The following is a 17,594-nucleotide window of genomic DNA, read 5'->3' on the forward strand; positions in this document are numbered from 1 at the left end:
AATTTAATTTTTTTATGACGACAAAATAATTTAAATTTTTGACATTTTTATAAAAAATAAATGATTTAATGTTTTAATCAGTTAAATTACGATGGTCGTATTAATACGTTTTTCAAATCATGTTTATTCATATATCAAACCAAAAATCATTTACCCTTTTTGTCATCACTCAAAAAAAAAAAAAAAAAAAAATCCAATAACTATACACACCACTCGTATAATGTACACAAATAAATCAACGAATAAAGGGGGGAAATTCAATCAAACATGAACTAATATTTCCACCAATTTCATCATTCAGTCATTTGCTGCTGCAGAAGAAAATGGAAATCTGATTTTTGTCTCATAAGTGGCGGCGGGTCGACGTTGGACAGGTTAACCCCGCCGTCCTCAGCAAAGGATCGGAATATTTCTTCCATTGAGAATGGTATGCTGAAAATGGTTTTTACGCCACGAGAATCGATAAGTAATGCTTATTGGTTCTAAAGATTCATAATATAACCGTTTAAGCCTACTGCTAACAGATATTGTCCTCTTTGGGTTTTCCTTCAGGGTTCCTCGGAGAGGTAGGAATGTTTGTTCCCCTCTCAAATTGATGTGGGATCTCACAATCCACCCCTTTGGGGGTCAATGCTCGGTGGCTGGCTCTGATACCATTTGTAACAGTTCAAGTCCACCATTAATAGATATGGTTCTATCTAGGGTTTTCTTTCGGGCTTCACCTCAAAGTTTTTAAAACGTGTTTGTTAGAGATAGGTTTTCACATCCTTACAAGGAATGTTTGTTCCCCTATCCAACCGAGGGGGATGTCAGGCCGAATAACTTTGGATATAGAATGTAAGTTTGTACCTTGAATCGACATCAAGAAGGAAAGAGTTGTTTGGGATGTTGATGGAATCTTCTGCTAGAAGGACTCTCATTTTTCCAATGATCTGCAAAAACATGTTGAGGTTTGTAATTTTGTGTTTTGGATTATGAACTTGTGGCTTATTATTAATCACTTACATCAGAAGATAATCCCTGAGTTCCATATTTGTCGTCCCAGAACATCGTGCCGATGCGATAAATTTGTGGGATGCTCAGAATCTGATACAAAAAGAAAGAAATAGCAGAGAAGTTAGCTTAACCATGGTGTAACAGCCCAAGCCCACCGCTAGCAAATATTGTCTTCTTTGGACTCTCCCTTTCAGGCTTTCCCCTCAAGGTTTTAAAACGCATCTGCTAAGGAGAGGTTTCAACACCCTTGTAAAAAATGCTTCATTCCCCTCTCCAACCGATATAGGATCTCACAATCCACCCCCTTCGGGACCCAACGTCCTTGTTGGCACTCGTTCCCCTCTTCAATTAATGTGGGATCCCCCAATTCAACCCTCTTCGGAGTCCAACGTCTTCGTTGACACACTGCCTAGTGTTCACCCCTTTCGGGGCTCAGCCTCCTTGCTCACACATCATCCAATGTCTAACTCTAATACCATTTATAACAGCTCAAGTCCACTGTTCTTTGGGCTCTTTGGGCTTTCTCTTCCAGGTTTTTCCTCAAAGTTTCCACACCCTTATAAAGAATAAAGAATGCTCTGTTCCCCTCCCAACCCAACTGATGTTGTTAACTAAAATTCAGTGGTTTTTTCAAGAATGTAGATGTAGTTACCGGGCAAAGTTCATCCGTGATCTCATTCAAACTTTTCTGGGACTTCTGAAGTAACACCTACAGAGATAAACCAAAACTTAGCAGATTGGTTTAACTTTTAAGATTCAAGTTAAGAGAAACGTACCAGAAATCCTAATGCTTGTCTGATATGTTGAAGTTCATCCCAGGAAGAGCCAGCATACTGTTCAAGAAATGGAAACAAAATCAAACGTGTTGATTGCTTAAAGATACTTCATTTTGAAGGGCAGCATGTTTAGCTCACCGTATCAGTAGCTTTGTGGCACCATTGCTCCAACTCCTGCAGACCCAACTTCAAGTACTCTCCATTACTGAAGGAACAGCACTCGCGTCGTAGCAACAAGCTGCAAACCAGAAAATGTACACAAAATAAGATGTCTTTCTCCTTTGAAAATGATAATATTTCTTACTTACTCACCTATTGAAAAGCTGGACGTTTATGAATGAGAAAACTTGGAAGAAGATGCTTTTGATGATCATGGAGGGAACCTGAAAGCTTGTAAAAGTCAATTTTAGATGGAGGGAAGCTCGCTCCTAAGCATAAAATGGCTACAAGATATAGGATTAGTTACATGGTTTTCGGACATTATAGCCAATGTCTGGTTTAGCTTATGAACAATGCTTTGCCAGTGAATACTTGATGCCTGCTGCTTTGCAACAATGTTTGAATGGATGTTTTTAGATGGCCCTCTTATTGATCTGGCCCTCGCTGATCTTGGTGCCTGTCAGTGTTTAAGGATTATTGAGAAAAGTAGTCCCACATTGGCTAATTAAGAGGAAAATCATGAGTTTATATAAGTAAGTTTACAAGTAAGGAATACATCTCTATTGGTATGAGATCCCCTATGAGGTCTTTGGAGAAACTAAAAGCAAAGCCATGAGAGTTTATGCTCAAACTTGACAATATCATATTATTGTGGAAAGTCGTGATTTCTAACATGGTATCAGAGTCATACCCTTGATTTAGCCATGTCAATAGAATCCTCAAGTGTCGAACAAAGAAATTGCTAACCTCGAATGTGTCGAACAAAGAGTGTACTTTGTTCGAGGGGGATTGTTGGGTGGGAGTCCTACATTGGCTAAGTTAGGGAATGATTATGGGTTTATAAGTAAGGAATACATCTCCATTGGAATGAGGCTTTTTGAGGAAGTCCAAAGGAAAGCCACGAGAGCTATTGCTCAAAGTAGATAGTATCATACCTTCCGTGATTCCTAACCTTTAGAACCAAAAAAAGTTAAAAAAACAATGGTTTTTCTTTGTTTTGCTTTCACCTGTATACATAGATGCAAGAAAGGGCTGATTTCTTTCTTCAAATGATCACGTATCATCCCAAACAGTTTTTCAACGCATGCAGCCAGATGTTGCTTGAAAAGCAGCGCTGGGTACTTGGCTTCAACTTTGGATTGATTGTTTGTCTTGCCCACCATTCCACTGTATCCACTGGAAACTCCCAGCCCCACTGACGACGATCGAAGACCCTGACAACTTCTATATTTAGTTTAATGATTCATAGGAAGTTCATTTATTGGGTAAAAGTTTCAAGGAGGAAGTATACATATGCCATACGACCAAATAAGGACGCGGGAGAAGCTCGGTTTCGATGTGAAGCTACTGTGCTTGTGTTGGTTGCTTTGAGTGAACTTTGAAGAAGACAGAGAAGTGTGGAAGTGGTTGAAAGCCAATATGCAAGATCACTGGTACTTTCCTGACTCTGCAAATTCAAAATAAATGATTCAGTTTCTATGAGATCTCACAACAGTTGGGAGGAGAACGAAACATTTTTTTATAAGGGTGTGGAAATCTCTTCCTAGCAGACGCATTTTAAAAACCTTGAGAGAATCCCGGAAGGGAAAACTCAAATAGGACAACGTCTGCTAGCGGTGGAGTTGGACTGTTACAAATGGTATTAGAGCCAGACACCGAGTGGTGTGCCAGCGAGGACGTTGGGCCCCGAAGGAAGTGGATTGTGAGATCCCACATCAGTTGAGGAGGAGAATGAAGCATTCTTTATAAGGGTGTGGAAACCTCTCCCTAGCAGACGCGTTTTAAAAACCTTGAGGAAATCCTAAAAGGGAAAGCCTAAAGAGCCCAATATCTGCTATTTCTAGACTCAACCTCTATAGAAGATCTGATTATGTGGATAATTCTGTCGAATATATTTGTCCTCTCAGCTTCAAAATATCTCCATTGAAGAAGTGTCTTGTAGACAATACAAGCTGCAACTGGTCTGCCCTTGTCGAAACGCTTGTCCTCTGCTAAGCACTTGAGCAGGACGTCGTGATTTTCCTATTGATGATGTATGATTTGATGAACAATTAGGATCCCTTCTTTATATGTGCTTTTGTGATCATAATATGAAATATAGCAATATACCTGTTGCTTCTCAGTAAGTGATCCTTGTTTAGCTAGGACAGGAGCAGTAGATGGTTCCTGATAATATAGGACCAAATTCAATCATGTCAAACACAAAGGGATAAAAGAGTTGATTTCTCATTGAATATTGGAAGTTCACTACGTACCTTGCTTTCTGCAAGGCCCCTAGTAGCCACAGATATGTGCTCGACGGCCACCGTCCGGTTGCGGAGAGCTTCATTCTCTGCCTCTAGACTTCCGATCTTACTCTTGAGGCTGAAACATACAGCAAGCTAATTGAAACAAATGGTGCAACAAATCATCTTCTAGTTTTTTTCAGAGAAATAAGTTCCCATTGATGAAAATTTCAATCATTCAAGTTTTTTAGTCAAGCAACAACGTAGAACTGTATGTACACATGTAACAGCTCAAGTCCACCGCTAGCAGACATTGTCCTCTTTGGGTTTTCCCTTTCGAGCTTCTTCTCAAGGTTTTTAAAACGTGTCTACTAGGAAGAGGTTTCCGCACCCTTATAAATAATGTTTCGTTTCCCTCTCCAACCAACGTGGGATCTCACAATCCACCCTCTTGGGGTCTAGCGTTCTCACTGGCTCACCGCTCGGTGTCTGGCTTTGATATCATTTGTAACAGCCCAGCTTTAAAAATGTGAGACTGACAGCGATACATAACGGACCAAAGCGGATAATATCTGTTAGCTGTAGGCTTGGGTTGTTACAACACATGCAGCAGGTCTAGGAAAAGGTGTTCGATCTCGTAGGCACTTACGCTTGCAGTTCTTCAGAGAGAGACTCGTTGTCAGCTGCAACCAAAGCCTGCTGGCGCAGCACCTGGTTCTCAGACTCAAGGCTAGATAAATTTGATTCCAATCTGTAAACAAGAAAGAAAAGATGAGGCATTTTCATATGATTATCAGCAATGGCCAGATGATGCCATCATTTAGCAGTAAACTACCTCTCAATAGACTCTTGAAGTTGCAATGAATTCAATTGTGCCTCTTCAGCCTCCTTGAGTCTAGCTTTACTCTCCATTTCCACTTCACCATACTTTACTTCAAATTCATCAATTTTCTTCTTCAGCTCTCCAACCTCCCACTGAAAAAATGAGTTCAATTCAGAATATATAGTGTTTTCAAGAGGCTGCTTGTTTGCTTCCTTCTCATGTTACCTCAAGTTCTTCATTATGGTTCCTCAGCATTTCCAGCTTGGTCTCGTCAACCACAGGTACTTCCTTAATGACTGGTGGAGCTTGTTCTATAGCCAGTTTTGCTGCTTCTCTCTCACGTATGATTGCAGCATTGGCTTCATTCAGCTGCCCTTGCATTTCTTCCAAAGTACTTAGTAATTTTGCAACCTCTTGTCCCTTGGCCTCTTCAACATCCATCTACATTGGCCATAAAAACTGGTCAAATTCCGGGCATTTTCCATGTTGAGGATTGTCGGGAGGGAGTCTCACATTGGCTAATTTAAGGAATGATCATAGGTTTATAATTAAGGAATAAATCTCCATTGGTATGAGGTCTTTTGGGGAAGCCCAAAGTAAAGCCATGAGAGCTTTTGCTCAAAGTAGACAATATCATACCATTGTGGAGAGTCGTGATTCCTAACATGGTATCAGAACCATGCCCTTAACTTAGCCATGTCAATATAATCCTCAAATGTCGAACAAAGAAGTTGTGAGCCTCGAAGGTGGAGTCAAAAGTGACTCAAGTGTCGAATAAATTGTGTATTTTGTCTGAGGACTCTAGAAAAGGAGTCGAGCATCGATTAAGGGAAGGTTGTTCGAGGGCTCCATAGGCCTCGAGGGAGGCTCTATAGTGTACTTTGTTTGAGTGGAGGATTGTTGTGAGGGAGTCCCACATTGGCTAATTTAGGGAATGATCATGGGTTTATAAGTAAGGAATACATTTCCATTGGTATGAGACATTTTGAGGAAACCAAAAGCAAAGCCATGAGAGCTTATGCTCAAGTGGACAATATCATACCATTGTGGAGGCTCGTGATTCCTAACAATCCATACATACCCTCAAGTGCTTCTCAAACTCTAGGCGCCACGTTAGCTCCTCGACACGCTTCTCCAATTTATCCTTAGCCTCCTTGAGTGCCCCTGTTTCTCTTGCAGCCTGGACAGGAAAATTTTATCATTGGGTTCTCAATGCATACCGTAAATGTTCATATAAATAAAACACTCACCATCCTTAATTTTCTTAGCTCCATCCTTGCAACTTTAGATCGCCAGAGGCATTGAAGAGCAAGAGTTGCTATCCGATGCTGTTTGTAAGCTGAAATAGCTGATGCCCTTCGCCATTCAGTCTGTAAAGTTCATTCAGAAACTTATAATGTCTTGTTCCTGATATCATTTTACAACACTTATTAGAGAATTTATTACCTGAATAATGATAGCTGCCTTAGTTCTTCTTCTGTGTCTGTACTCATTTCTAGCTCTCATTCCACGCATACCAGTTTGAATAACTATAGCTGATTCAAGTAACTTTTTGTAAGATTTTCTATCGGCGTGAGCTCGAGCATGCTTTTGTATACGGATTGAAGCTGCTTCTCTTCTCAGTTCTTCATACAGCTTACGAGCAAGCTGCCCTGTAGGTGTAATGATCAAAGAAATCAGCTGACATGGTTAAGAAACAATGATTAAGGTAAGAAAATGGCACCTCTCCAAAGTTTCTGCATATGAATGGTAGCTTTCCTCAGGGCGATGAACTCTTTTCGAGTTAGATGGGTTCGGATTTGGCGTTGGATGCGTCGGATAGCACTGGCCAGTATTTCGGTTCGTCGTGCATCCATCTCAGCCATTTGTCCAGCTCTGAGGAACACTTTTGTTTTCCCAATCTGGTGCACACCAAATGAAATGAGATCTCTTAAGATAATGCACTTACACACACGTAATGTAACTTACCTGATAACCCTTTAAGCCCATTCTGTCACATATTGCAATGCATGCTGATTTTTCATCAGACCTGCAAAAGTTAACATGATTCTTTAAGGTCCATATGAATGCAATGGCTGCAAAGGGACAAAGTCAATCCAGTTTTTGTGTACCCATCTGAGATATCTGGAGCAAGCATTCCGAAACGATCGAGGAACTCGTCAAATGTTCTTTTGGTTGGATATCCTGCACAGCTTATTCGAATTGCCTCGAGCACTCCCTGTCAAAGTTCATCAAAAACAGTGTTCTTGAGAAGAACAAGTAGCAATACCGGCCAAAATATTACAAGTTCATGTATTTGGGAGAGTTTAGCCTACCCCACATCTCAACTGGTTCAAGACGTTGAAGTTCTCAAAGATTCCAGGCTTCAAAACTGTGTTGGGCTTTACACATCTAATATAATGTGGCTCTGTAGTATTCAATGTTTCCATGAGAGCTTGCAGTTGTTGCTGTTAAGGAAAAGAGGAAGTTATTGTCTAGAGATTATGGAGAGAGAGAGGAACGAGTGTCAGCGAGTACGCTAAGCCCCGAAGGGGAGTGGATTGTGAGATCCCACATTGGTTGGAGAGGGGAACAAAACACTCGTTATAAGGGTGTGGACACCTCTCCCTAGCATACGCGTTTTTAAGAACCTTGAGGGGAACTCCGAAAGGGAAAGCCTAAAGAGGACTATATCTGCTAGCGATTGGCTTGGGCTGTTATAAATGGTATCAGAGTCAGACATCGGGTGGTGTGCCAGAGAGGACACTAGGTCCCCAAGGGGGTGGATTGTGAGATCCCACATCGGTTGGAGAGGGGAACGAAACATTCGTTATAAGGGCGAGGAAACCTCTCCCTAGCAGACACGTTTTAAAAAACATTGAGGAGAAGTCCAAAAGGGAAAGTCCAAAGAGGACAATATCGGCTAGCAGTGGGCTTTGGTTGTACCGACATTTGAAGTAACTCTTACCTTGAACCGAGTACCGATAGAGGAAAACTTGGATTGCTTTGAGCTCTCCTCAGGAAGTGGAGGGAAAAGATTAGCAACAAAAGAGCATTTGGAGGCATCCAGAAGAGCCTGATGTTCTGCTACTACGTAGTCCTTATTTTTATCTAGAAAGTGATCTGCTTGGTATGTAACCTGTTGATTCAAGGCTTCCCAATAAGAAACTAACCATTTAAGCTCAATAAAAGAGTACTCGTGATATGTAGCCTACATCTCCGGCATAATGATTGATCGTGAAGTCGGTTCGAGCGAGTTTTGGCTTGCTGAATCGCTTATGTCCTTTATATGTCTGATACATCTTTTGAGCAAATGTTTCATGTGTTGACTTTGGAAACATACTGCAAGACAGGAGAACAACTGATGAGGTGCCCTTCAATCTAGATTCAAATATGAACTGATCATAAGAATGCATACCAGGCTTCATCAAGCAGGGCGATTATGCCTCCAGGTTTCTGTGAGAAACATAATGCATTCATTACTTAGCCAACGGTAGGTGGCAGACAGCACAACATGTTACAAATGAGTGAGGCAATGAAAGTGAGTACCTTCTCAATAAGATCAAGGACATCTTGATTATCTACAAACTCAACATAGCTCCAGTTTATTTCTTCTTTCGTGTACTCCTCTTGTTCCATCTTGAAAACGTGCTGCACGAAGAAGGCTAATTTGTATTTGTGTAACCAAAGAGAAAAGGTGTAATACCTCAAGCCCATCGTTAGTAGATATTGTCCGCTTTGGTCCGTTACGTATTGTCGGTATTTAAAACGCGTCTGTTAGGGAGAGGTTTCCACACCCTTGTAAGGAATGTTTCGTTCCCCTCTCCAACTGATGTGGGATCTCGCAATCCACCCCCCTTGAGGGCCAGCGTCCCCGATGGCACACCGTCCAGTGTTTGACTTTGATACTATTTGTAACAGCCTAAGCTCATCGCTATTAAATATTGTCCGCTTTGGCTCGTTATGTATCACTGTCAGCCTCACGGTTTTTAAAACGTGTCTATTAGGGAGAGGTTTTCACACCCTTATAAGGAATGTTTTGTTCCCCTCTCCAACTGATGTGGTATCTCACAATTCACCCCCCTTGGGGACCCAACGTCCTCGCTGGCACACCGTCCGGTGTCTTGTTCTGATACCATTTGTAACAGTCCAAGCCCACCGCTAGCAGATATTGTCCGCATTTGACCGTTACGTATCACCATCAGCCTCACGGTTTATAAAATGCGTTTGTTAGGGAGAGGTTTCTACACCCTTATAAGGAATGTTTCGTTCTACTCTCCAACCGACGTGGGATCTCAGAAAAGGTCTAAACCATGTCTAAAGCTTTCAGTCAAACCTGATTAAAATGTTGCTGCAACTTCTCATTGGTCAGGTTGATACAGAGCTGCTCAAAACTGCGAGCAAGGCATGTATTAGATATTGTAATCAAGATAAGAAGAACAAGAACAATCTAGTTTAGTGACCTGTTGATCTTGAAGCTTTCAAACCCATAGATATCAAGGACCCCAATTAAGCTGGCTGCATTAGGATCTTGGCCAATTGAGCTATTAATTTTGTCCACAATCCTGTCATAATATATGCTTTAGAAGATCTCCAATCACAAATGCTGAGAACTAGCAAGGAAAAAGTTCAGTTCACATACCAATCAAACAGCCTAGAATACACGGTTTTCGCCAACGCATCACGACTCAAGGCCGCTGCATCGGGGTCTAAGGGCTTCGTAATGTTGCCATCAGGAGTCACGATGACCCGTTGGCAGAGCGAATGCTCCAGTGCCTTTGCATCACACCTGAGAAAAAAGGAGTGCTCAGAACATGAAACTTCAATTTGATGTCATGGAAAGAGATTAAAGTTCTAACATGAGTAGCTCTGCTGCTGTTTCAAGATGGTAATTTGACTTCTCGTCTTTGACTTTGGAGGAGTCAAATTCCTTCCCTTTCATGAAGTCAATGTTTCCTAGATGCAGTATTGCAGCTACAACACGAAATATAGCATCCTGTTCATCCTCGCTGATTCCGACAACATCCATCGCGTTTCTCGTCTCTAAGTACTCTCTCGAATCATCAACATTCGCGACTTCATAACAATTCGTTTGATTGAGATAATGAAATGTCCTTGGATCTCCTAACTTGTATTTCTTGACATCCTGCATAGAAACATTAGCAGATTATAACAGCTCAAGCCCACCGCTAGTAGATATTGTCCGTTTTGGTCCGTTACGTATCGCCGTCAGCCTCAAGGTTTTAAAACGCGTCTGCTAGGGAGAGGTTTTCACACTCTTATAAGGAATGCTCCGTTCCCCTTTCCCACCAACGTGAGGTCCCTGTTGAGTGTATAAGATAACTTAAAAGAGGAATGGAGAGAGCTTACTTCCGGTGGTGCAGCACACAGCATGTAAAAACAATGATAGTTTCTCTCAGGGTCCGAGACTTGGCAAACACGAGACCGTTCGAGAAGGTACGTACGAATGGCAGCTCCAGAGATCTTCCAATTCTTATCAAATTGTATTTCTACAAATTTTCCAAAACGACTGGTCGAATCGCCTCATTATATTAGAGCTGACAGGAAAAGACAATGAACAAAGCAACCGAAACAAAGAATCGAACACAAGAACAAATCACCTTGAGTTGTTGTTTTTAACAGTTTTGGCATTCCCAAATGCTTCCAGTACAGGGTTGGACTGAAGAATTGGTTCAGAAAAACATTACCCTCCATTCAATACTATAAAACCTCGTACCATAAATGTTGGAGCCATGTTACTCACCTCCAGAACTTGTTGTTCGACTGTTCTTCCTTCAGTGTCTGATCTGCCTCCCATGAATGCAAGATATCTCATGAGCATCTTCGTTGTCTCAGTCTTACCAGCACCACTCTCTCCGCTCACTAATATCGATTGACTTCCTTGCTCGTTGATCATCGATCTAAGTTCACGAAAAGAAAATTTCAACCCAAGCTTGCAGTATAGAAGCTGAGCTAAATACCACGTGTTCTAAGTGTTGGGATATGGAGTCTGCTGACTATTTATAAACAGTAGGTGGATATATCTGTTAAAACTATATATATAAATTAAAACCATATATATACTAACGGTAATTTCAAAATGTACTTTCTTCGTTCACAGTATTCTCTATTACATATCGAAATCATTTGTACAAATCCTTTAACCAATATTCCTCTATGCATTCTCTCTTCTGTTTCTTTGTGCACATCTTGATCGAGTGTGTGCATTGTTGTGTGATCCTATCAGTAAGTTGTCATAAAAATGTATTGTATTTAGTTTATAAGTCTTGATGGTTCATACTCTCATTACGAGATATATACTTTGGTTGTAGTAATTGGCTAACACCCGTAGATGTAGGGAAATTTATTCTCTCCGAACTACATAAATCTTTATGTCTCTTTGTTTAAGTTCTATGGGTGGGTGTGTGAGTGCTCGATGTTGCAGTTAAGCATTGTACCTATAGCAAGTATCAGCAACGGCGAAAAGATGTGGGCTAAGCTCGCCGAAAGGAGCTCCTTTATACTGCTCCATCATGTGAATATCATACAAATGTGGCAGTCTCCGGAAAGGATTCACCGCAATTAGAATATTCCCGGTGTATGTCTGTCCAGTTCATAACACTCAAATTTGAATTCGAACTAAAAATTCTCCAAAATCTGTAATCAAATACTTACGTAAATCTCATTGAGAGAAAACCGACAAGCTAGGTTATGCAGAACTCCAGGTTCGTGAAGGTACGCTAATTTCGTCATGTCGTCCACCCCAGCCGGCGGCGCCTCCGTGTCTTTCGGATATATACGCGAAATTTCTGCCACAATCTGAAATCGAAATTGATAAGTTATTCATTCACTTCACTGAACATGAAGTTTATCCTATGTTTATCCAGTTCCCATGTTCTTGGAAAGGGGAAAAGGAGAGCTTACGGATTTTTCATTGGTAGTGAATATGGTGGCGTTTTTTCCATTGATTCCTGTAACTTGACCTTCAATCCAAGCATCCTCAGGCTCCTCAACCCAAACATGTGATCCGACAACGATATTCACAGGAGTCCCCTGTTCCAAACACAAATCAAAATTTCTTTAAAAAAACACACATATTTTGGCCAAATTTCAGCTGAAAAACAGATGTTGACGAAGAATTTGTAAATACCATGATTGATTCTGAGCTGTTTCTGTTCTATTTGATCATCAAACTTGGGACCAACAACAATGGAGTTTTAAGAGAGAGAAAAAAAAACAGAACAATGGTAAGAGAGAGAATAGTGGGAATTCTGTTTTAAAAGAAAAGAAGTAGCCAGCCATCAACTTTTCTTCATTTCTTTTACCCTTTTTTTTTTTAATTCTTCAATGGGGTCCTTTCCACGTAGGATGCCGACCTGGCATTCAGACAAAACTGCCTCCAAATGTTTTGACTACTCTGTACTCCTATCTCTTTTATCACTAAGCGGCCATTTAGGGATCTGGTTCCTTCTCGACGATGAAGCATATCCTCTATCGTTCTATTGGCCAATCTTGATCTTGAGATCATATTTAGTATTCAGAGTTTGCCTCAATTTGGTACCGCTTTCAAGTCCCACACCAAAACAATAATTTACCTTTAGATGTCTAGTCGACTACTGCACCTCAACGCATTTAGGAGAGAGTCAGCTAGTTCTGGATTTAAGTGGCATTTCACCCTTAACCACAACTCATCCGCTATTCTTCAACATCGGTCAATCTGGACCTCCACTTAGTTTCACCCGAGTGTTCGGATTCATAAATATTGACAATTGTCCGGGTAGAATTTGTTAGCTTGAGCTGGGCTAAGTTTACCTTGCTGATCATGCTAGTCCACTTTGTTTTGTCCTTTCTCTATTCTAACTACCAAATTTATATTTTCTTCAATTTAAATATTAATTAGAGAAACAGTCTTGGGATTAGATGGAGAGCCCACCGGTACCCACCCATGAAACTGACGACGGGTGGGCGGTGGGCCGCCGTGCCGTGGTGGGGCACGATGTCGTTTTATTGGGTTTCAACTTTAAATGGAATTCTCAAAGTCTCAAAGGGGCGGTGGAAGGGCGTAAGACAGAGAAAGTAGGGCTGGCAATGGAGCATGACCAAATAATGTTATGTTGTCTCTTTGTCAATAAATTATGTTCTTAAAACACATTTAAACAAAAAAAAAAAACAGATTAATTCATAAAATAAACATAACTTAATCCAAAATAAATGCTTTTAGTGATCTCCAAATATATTTGGCCTACCACTGACCCAGGCGGCGGCGGAGGAGGTCGTGACCGATGGGGCAGGCAATTGGGGCCCACCTAGTTTGACCCATTGGCACAACTAGAGAGAGGCGTGTTCTCCACAGCTTTGCAACAGAAGTTTACCTGTCATTTTCTTTTTTTCTTTTTAATTTATATAAGAAGAATAAAATAAAATAATTATTAATTTTAATTTTAAATGTTTGAAAATTAAAAATATACATCTTTAACATTTTTTTTTAATAAATGACCCGAACAATTCTACTCAATTCAACTAACCAAAAAAATATATGGTTAAATTGGGTTAGATTTGTTATTTAATACGAATTGTTTGAGTTGTTTTGACCAATCAACCTCGAACATTTTTACTTAGCACAAATAAAATAGAATTCTAAAATTCCCATAAATATTTTTTTAATCCAATTTATTAACACAACCACTTAGGTTGTATGTCCGTGTTAATTAAACTTAGTTTTAAAACATTGAGTAATAAAGTTTTGATAAATGTTGATTGGGCTGAGATTTTTCAGGACGAATGGGACGGCCCAACCAATTCCTCTAAAGGTCAAATGGGACGGCCCAATGGAACGAATGGAACGGCCCATTACCGACGGACATTTGATGCTCACTCCGGAACCTCTTCCACTCAGTGGGACTGCCCAATTGGGCCGAGATGGCTAATAAAATGGGCCCAAATTCGAATTATTTCCCACGTTCATGATCATATTTAATTAGTCATCTTAACCAAAGGTCAAATGTTTTTTAAATTGTATAAATGGTCAACTGCTGTAAAAATATTGACAAAAATACCCTTCTTTTATAGTATATAAAAAAACCGCGAAAATCATCATTAGATCGAGTCACACTAATGCTTACACTAAAACCAGCTAAAATATTCGTTAATTTAAATAAAATCGAAATTTAAAATTTTCTCAATATTTTAAATTTTTATATATTTATTTTGAGCAAATTCGAAATTCATCATTTATTCATTTTTGTATAAAAATATCAAATTTAAATTTTCCTCAATGTAAACTAATATAAAATTATTAATAAATGAATTTGACTTATACGATAATTAATAATCGGTTGATAACCATTAATCGATATCTTATATTTAGACTTGTGATTGACTTTCTTCTTATTAAATTGTTACCGGTGTAAATGTTCATAAAGAATACGATTACATGTATATAATTGCATTATAAATTTGTTACCAAGTTAATTTAAATATATTTAATCATTTTTAAATAATACTCAACTGTTAAATAACTTGAGTGAACTAAAATAATTATGTTTTAAAATTTTAGAGATAAAAATTAAATATTTAAGTTAAAAGATAAAAATGAAGTTAGTTAAGAAACAAGGAAGATGAATATAGAATATGAATGCTTTAAATTAATGATTAAATTTCCAATTATTTATTGGATATAATTTAAAATTAAATATTCTCAAAATTTATGGGAATTTAAAACTGGAATCCTTCAAGAAAATGGCTGTTAATGATTGGATTGCAAGTAATTAGACTTTAGAGCTATTTATTATTTATTTATTTATTATTATTATTATTATTATTATTATTATTATTATTTTAGTTTCCATGTTGCCTTCAACAAAATATATAATTTAATAATTTGCTTCAAAAGAAAATATTAATATTTTGGGAGTTTATAAATATCTTGCCATAGAAGGGGTAAAATAACGATTAAATTAAAGTTTCTAAAATTTCGAAATTTCAAATTAATATTATCTATTCTTCATTTAAATAGATAATTTTCGACCATGAATTTGTCTATGTTTGATATTTGAAATTGTATTTTAAAAATTGGAATTTGTCGTATGAATTTTAAATTTGAAGTAAAAAGGATAAATGGGATAAAGTAATAAACTAATTGGATTTATTATTTGAAAATAAAGTATAAAAGTATTTGTGAGAAATGTGTTTGACAATCCTGATACAGAATTTTAATTCACAACCAAACAGAAAATTAAAAAAGAAATAATAATTTGGTGATTAATTTAATTGAAAGCCCCAGAAGCAAGTTTTGCTCTGAGTTCTTTTCTCAGGATTTTGCCAGATGGCGCCTTTGGAATGGCATTGACGAAGAACACACGTTTTAGCCTCTTGTAGAACACCACTTGTTTTGATATGAATTGCTTTACGTCTTCCTCTGTTATTGCGCCGCCGTTCGCCTTCACCACAAACGCCACTGGCACTTCTCCGGCCTGCTCGTCCGGCATACTAAAAAATAATAATAATAATAATAATTCTTATTAGAATTGAATATATTTTTTAGGTGTTTTGATCAAAGAATTCATTTCAACTCACCCAATGACCGCCGCGTCGGAGAGTTTGGGGTGAGTGATAAGAAGCGACTCAAGCTCGGCTGGCGCCACCTGAAAGGCCTTGAATTTGATAAGCTCCTTAAGCCGATCCACTATGAACAGCTCGTCGTCGTCGTCGATGAAGCCGATGTCGCCGGTGTGAAGCCATCCTTCTTTGTCAACTGTCCTCTTCGTGGACTCCAAATCATTCAAATATCCCTTCATGATCTGTTCCCCTCTAATACAAATCTCTCCGGCGGAGTTCGCCGGCAACGAGGCGCCGGTTTCTGGGTCAACGATTTTCATTTCTGCATTTCGGACCACTGTCCCACAGGCGCCGGCTTTCACTGCAAACGGCTCTTTCGCAAAAGCTAAACTCATTGTCAAAACCGGACCGGCCTCGGTCATTCCATATCCCTGCCCGAGAACCGCCGTTGGAAATTTCTCTCTCACAGCGTCTTCCAGCTCCTTCCCCAACGGTGCTCCACCGGATTTCAAAACCCTCACCGATGACACGTCATATTTCTCAAATTCCGGCGACTTAGCAATGGCCAAGAAAATGGGCGGAACAATCGGCATGATTGAAACTTTGTGTTTCTCAATCAATTCCAAAAGCGAAACGATCTCGAATTTCTGCATTATCAAAATCGCAGCGCCGGCGCGTAGGCCACACAGTAAAATCGAGTTCAGTGAATAGATGTGGAAGAACGGCAGTACACAGAGGATAACATCACCGCCGTGATAATAGAGATTCGGATTTTGGCCGTCGATTTGTTGAGCAACGCTTGTGATTAACCCTTTATGCGTTAGCATAACTCCCTTCGGCAAACCAGTAGTGCCGGAGGAATACGGCAGCGCCACCACATCGTCTGCGGCAAACTCCACCGGCGGCACGTGGGATTCATCCGCCCCACTCAAAACAGAGTAATGCAGACAACCCTCAACAGCAAAATCAACACAGACAATTTTCACTCCATTTTCCGCCAAATCCTTAACCCGGTCGTAAAAGCAAGCCATCGTCACAATCAATTTTGCATTGGCGGCTTTGGCCTGTTTGGCGATTTCCACCGCCGTGTAAAAGGGGTTCGCCGCCGTCATAACAGCTCCACAGTACGAGGCGCCGAGGAAGGTAAAGACAAACTCCGGGGAATTGGGAAGTAAATTCATGACGACATCACCCTTTTTAATTCCAAGATTGTGTAAACCAGCAGCGACACGACGGGACATTAGCTGAACGTCGTGGTATGAGTAAATGTCGCCGGTGGCGCCGTTGATCAAACAGGGACGTGAGCCAAATTTGGACATGTTTTGGAAAACGTATTCATGGAGTGGAAGATGATTGGGAATGTGAATATCGGGAAGCTTTGATCGGAAAATGAACTCATGAGTTTGGTTTGATTCAACCGCCATTGTTGAAGCTGCAAATTGAGGTAAGAAAAATTAGATATGAATTTTGTTTGAAGATGGATTAGAAGGAGATGGGATTTTATAGAGACGAGAAAATAATTAAAAAAATTGGAATTTGGTTGGTGAGGAAAATAAATGGGAATTAAAAAATAATAATAATAAAAAATAAAAAATAAAAAATAAAAAATAAAAAAGGGTTTGGTGGTCAGATGTGAGGTCTGAGGAAATAGGGAGAGTGCGCATTGCTTTCACCAACCCCAAGTTTTTGACTATGAAGAAGGAAGGACCTCTAATGGCTGCACAATAAGTCCACTCGCTTTCCCCATTTCTTCACCTAACCTTTTTTTTGGACTCCACCATCTTTCCTTTTTTTTTTTTTTTTCCTTAATCGCGTAACATTTTAAAGCATAACCATGTTTAAGGGTAATACGGTAATTTTCTTTATTCTCGACCTTGAATGTGATTGATAAGCAAAAATATCTAAGGTCAGAGTTGTGACTTTTTCATTCTCGTTCTTACCTCATATTTCAATCTATGTACATAAATTTTCGATATGAGTTAAGATTTTCTTTCACAGTCATTTTATTTATATATATTAAAAAATGTTAATTTCAATTAAATTTTTTAATAGATAATTTGTATTAAAACATAACTTAAT

General features: G+C 39.4%; 2 protein-coding genes across 3 annotated transcripts; both read right to left on the reverse strand.

The window, feature by feature from the left end:
* Window positions 1-117: 117 nt before the first annotated feature.
* On the reverse strand, window positions 118-12,232 carry LOC111488370 (myosin-12). 2 transcript variants are annotated; one of them, XM_023136078.1, is made up of 38 exons: window positions 12,109-12,232; window positions 11,883-12,011; window positions 11,634-11,777; window positions 11,417-11,562; window positions 10,723-10,879; window positions 10,580-10,638; window positions 10,329-10,488; window positions 9,818-10,104; window positions 9,601-9,747; window positions 9,422-9,523; window positions 9,295-9,352; window positions 8,508-8,609; window positions 8,377-8,414; window positions 8,174-8,300; window positions 7,927-8,097; window positions 7,295-7,426; window positions 7,091-7,197; window positions 6,948-7,008; window positions 6,703-6,880; window positions 6,426-6,631; window positions 6,230-6,349; window positions 6,061-6,159; window positions 5,205-5,420; window positions 4,992-5,131; window positions 4,806-4,907; window positions 4,187-4,295; window positions 4,041-4,097; window positions 3,783-3,953; window positions 3,223-3,378; window positions 2,939-3,145; window positions 2,239-2,388; window positions 2,085-2,155; window positions 1,911-2,010; window positions 1,773-1,829; window positions 1,649-1,705; window positions 1,006-1,086; window positions 850-932; window positions 118-432 (listed from the first exon to the last, which is right to left on the reverse strand). In XM_023136078.1, the coding sequence occupies exons 1-38, from the start codon at window positions 12,109-12,111 to the stop codon at window positions 294-296; spliced, it is 4,629 nt and encodes a 1,542-aa protein (XP_022991846.1). In that variant the 5' UTR covers window positions 12,112-12,232; the 3' UTR covers window positions 118-293. The 2 variants fall into 2 exon arrangements, with proteins under 2 accessions (XP_022991846.1, XP_022991847.1); XM_023136079.1 differs by lacking the exons at window positions 11,417-11,562; window positions 11,634-11,777; window positions 11,883-12,011; window positions 12,109-12,232 and having other exon boundaries at window positions 10,329-10,468; window positions 10,723-10,849.
* A 2,862-nt stretch (window positions 12,233-15,094) lies between these two features.
* Window positions 15,095-16,974, reverse strand: LOC111488383 (4-coumarate--CoA ligase 2-like). Its single transcript, XM_023136104.1, has 2 exons — window positions 15,534-16,974; window positions 15,095-15,446 (listed from the first exon to the last, which is right to left on the reverse strand). Exons 1-2 carry the CDS (start codon window positions 16,937-16,939, stop codon window positions 15,224-15,226), a joined length of 1,629 nt encoding a protein of 542 aa, XP_022991872.1. The 5' UTR covers window positions 16,940-16,974; the 3' UTR covers window positions 15,095-15,223.
* Window positions 16,975-17,594: the final 620 nt, after the last annotated feature.

Source organism: Cucurbita maxima, unplaced genomic scaffold, assembly GCF_002738345.1.
Source record: "Cucurbita maxima cultivar Rimu unplaced genomic scaffold, Cmax_1.0 Cma_Scf00013, whole genome shotgun sequence".
Classification (NCBI taxonomy): Eukaryota; Viridiplantae; Streptophyta; class Magnoliopsida; order Cucurbitales; family Cucurbitaceae; genus Cucurbita; species Cucurbita maxima.

Coding starts and splice junctions, on each gene's coding strand:
- LOC111488370 (XM_023136078.1), bottom strand. Junction 7,427..7,926: donor CTATCGGTACTCGGTTCAAG/GTAAGAGTTACT, acceptor TTTCCTTAACAG/CAACAACTGCAAGCTCTCAT. Junction 933..1,005: donor CTCAGGGATTATCTTCTGAT/GTAAGTGATTAA, acceptor ATGTTTTTGCAG/ATCATTGGAAAAATGAGAGT.
- LOC111488383 (XM_023136104.1), bottom strand. CDS start 16,939: ATGGCGGTTGAATCAAACCAAACTCATGAGTTCATTTTCCGATCAAAG. Junction 15,447..15,533: donor TCCGACGCGGCGGTCATTGG/GTGAGTTGAAAT, acceptor ATTATTTTTTAG/TATGCCGGACGAGCAGGCCG.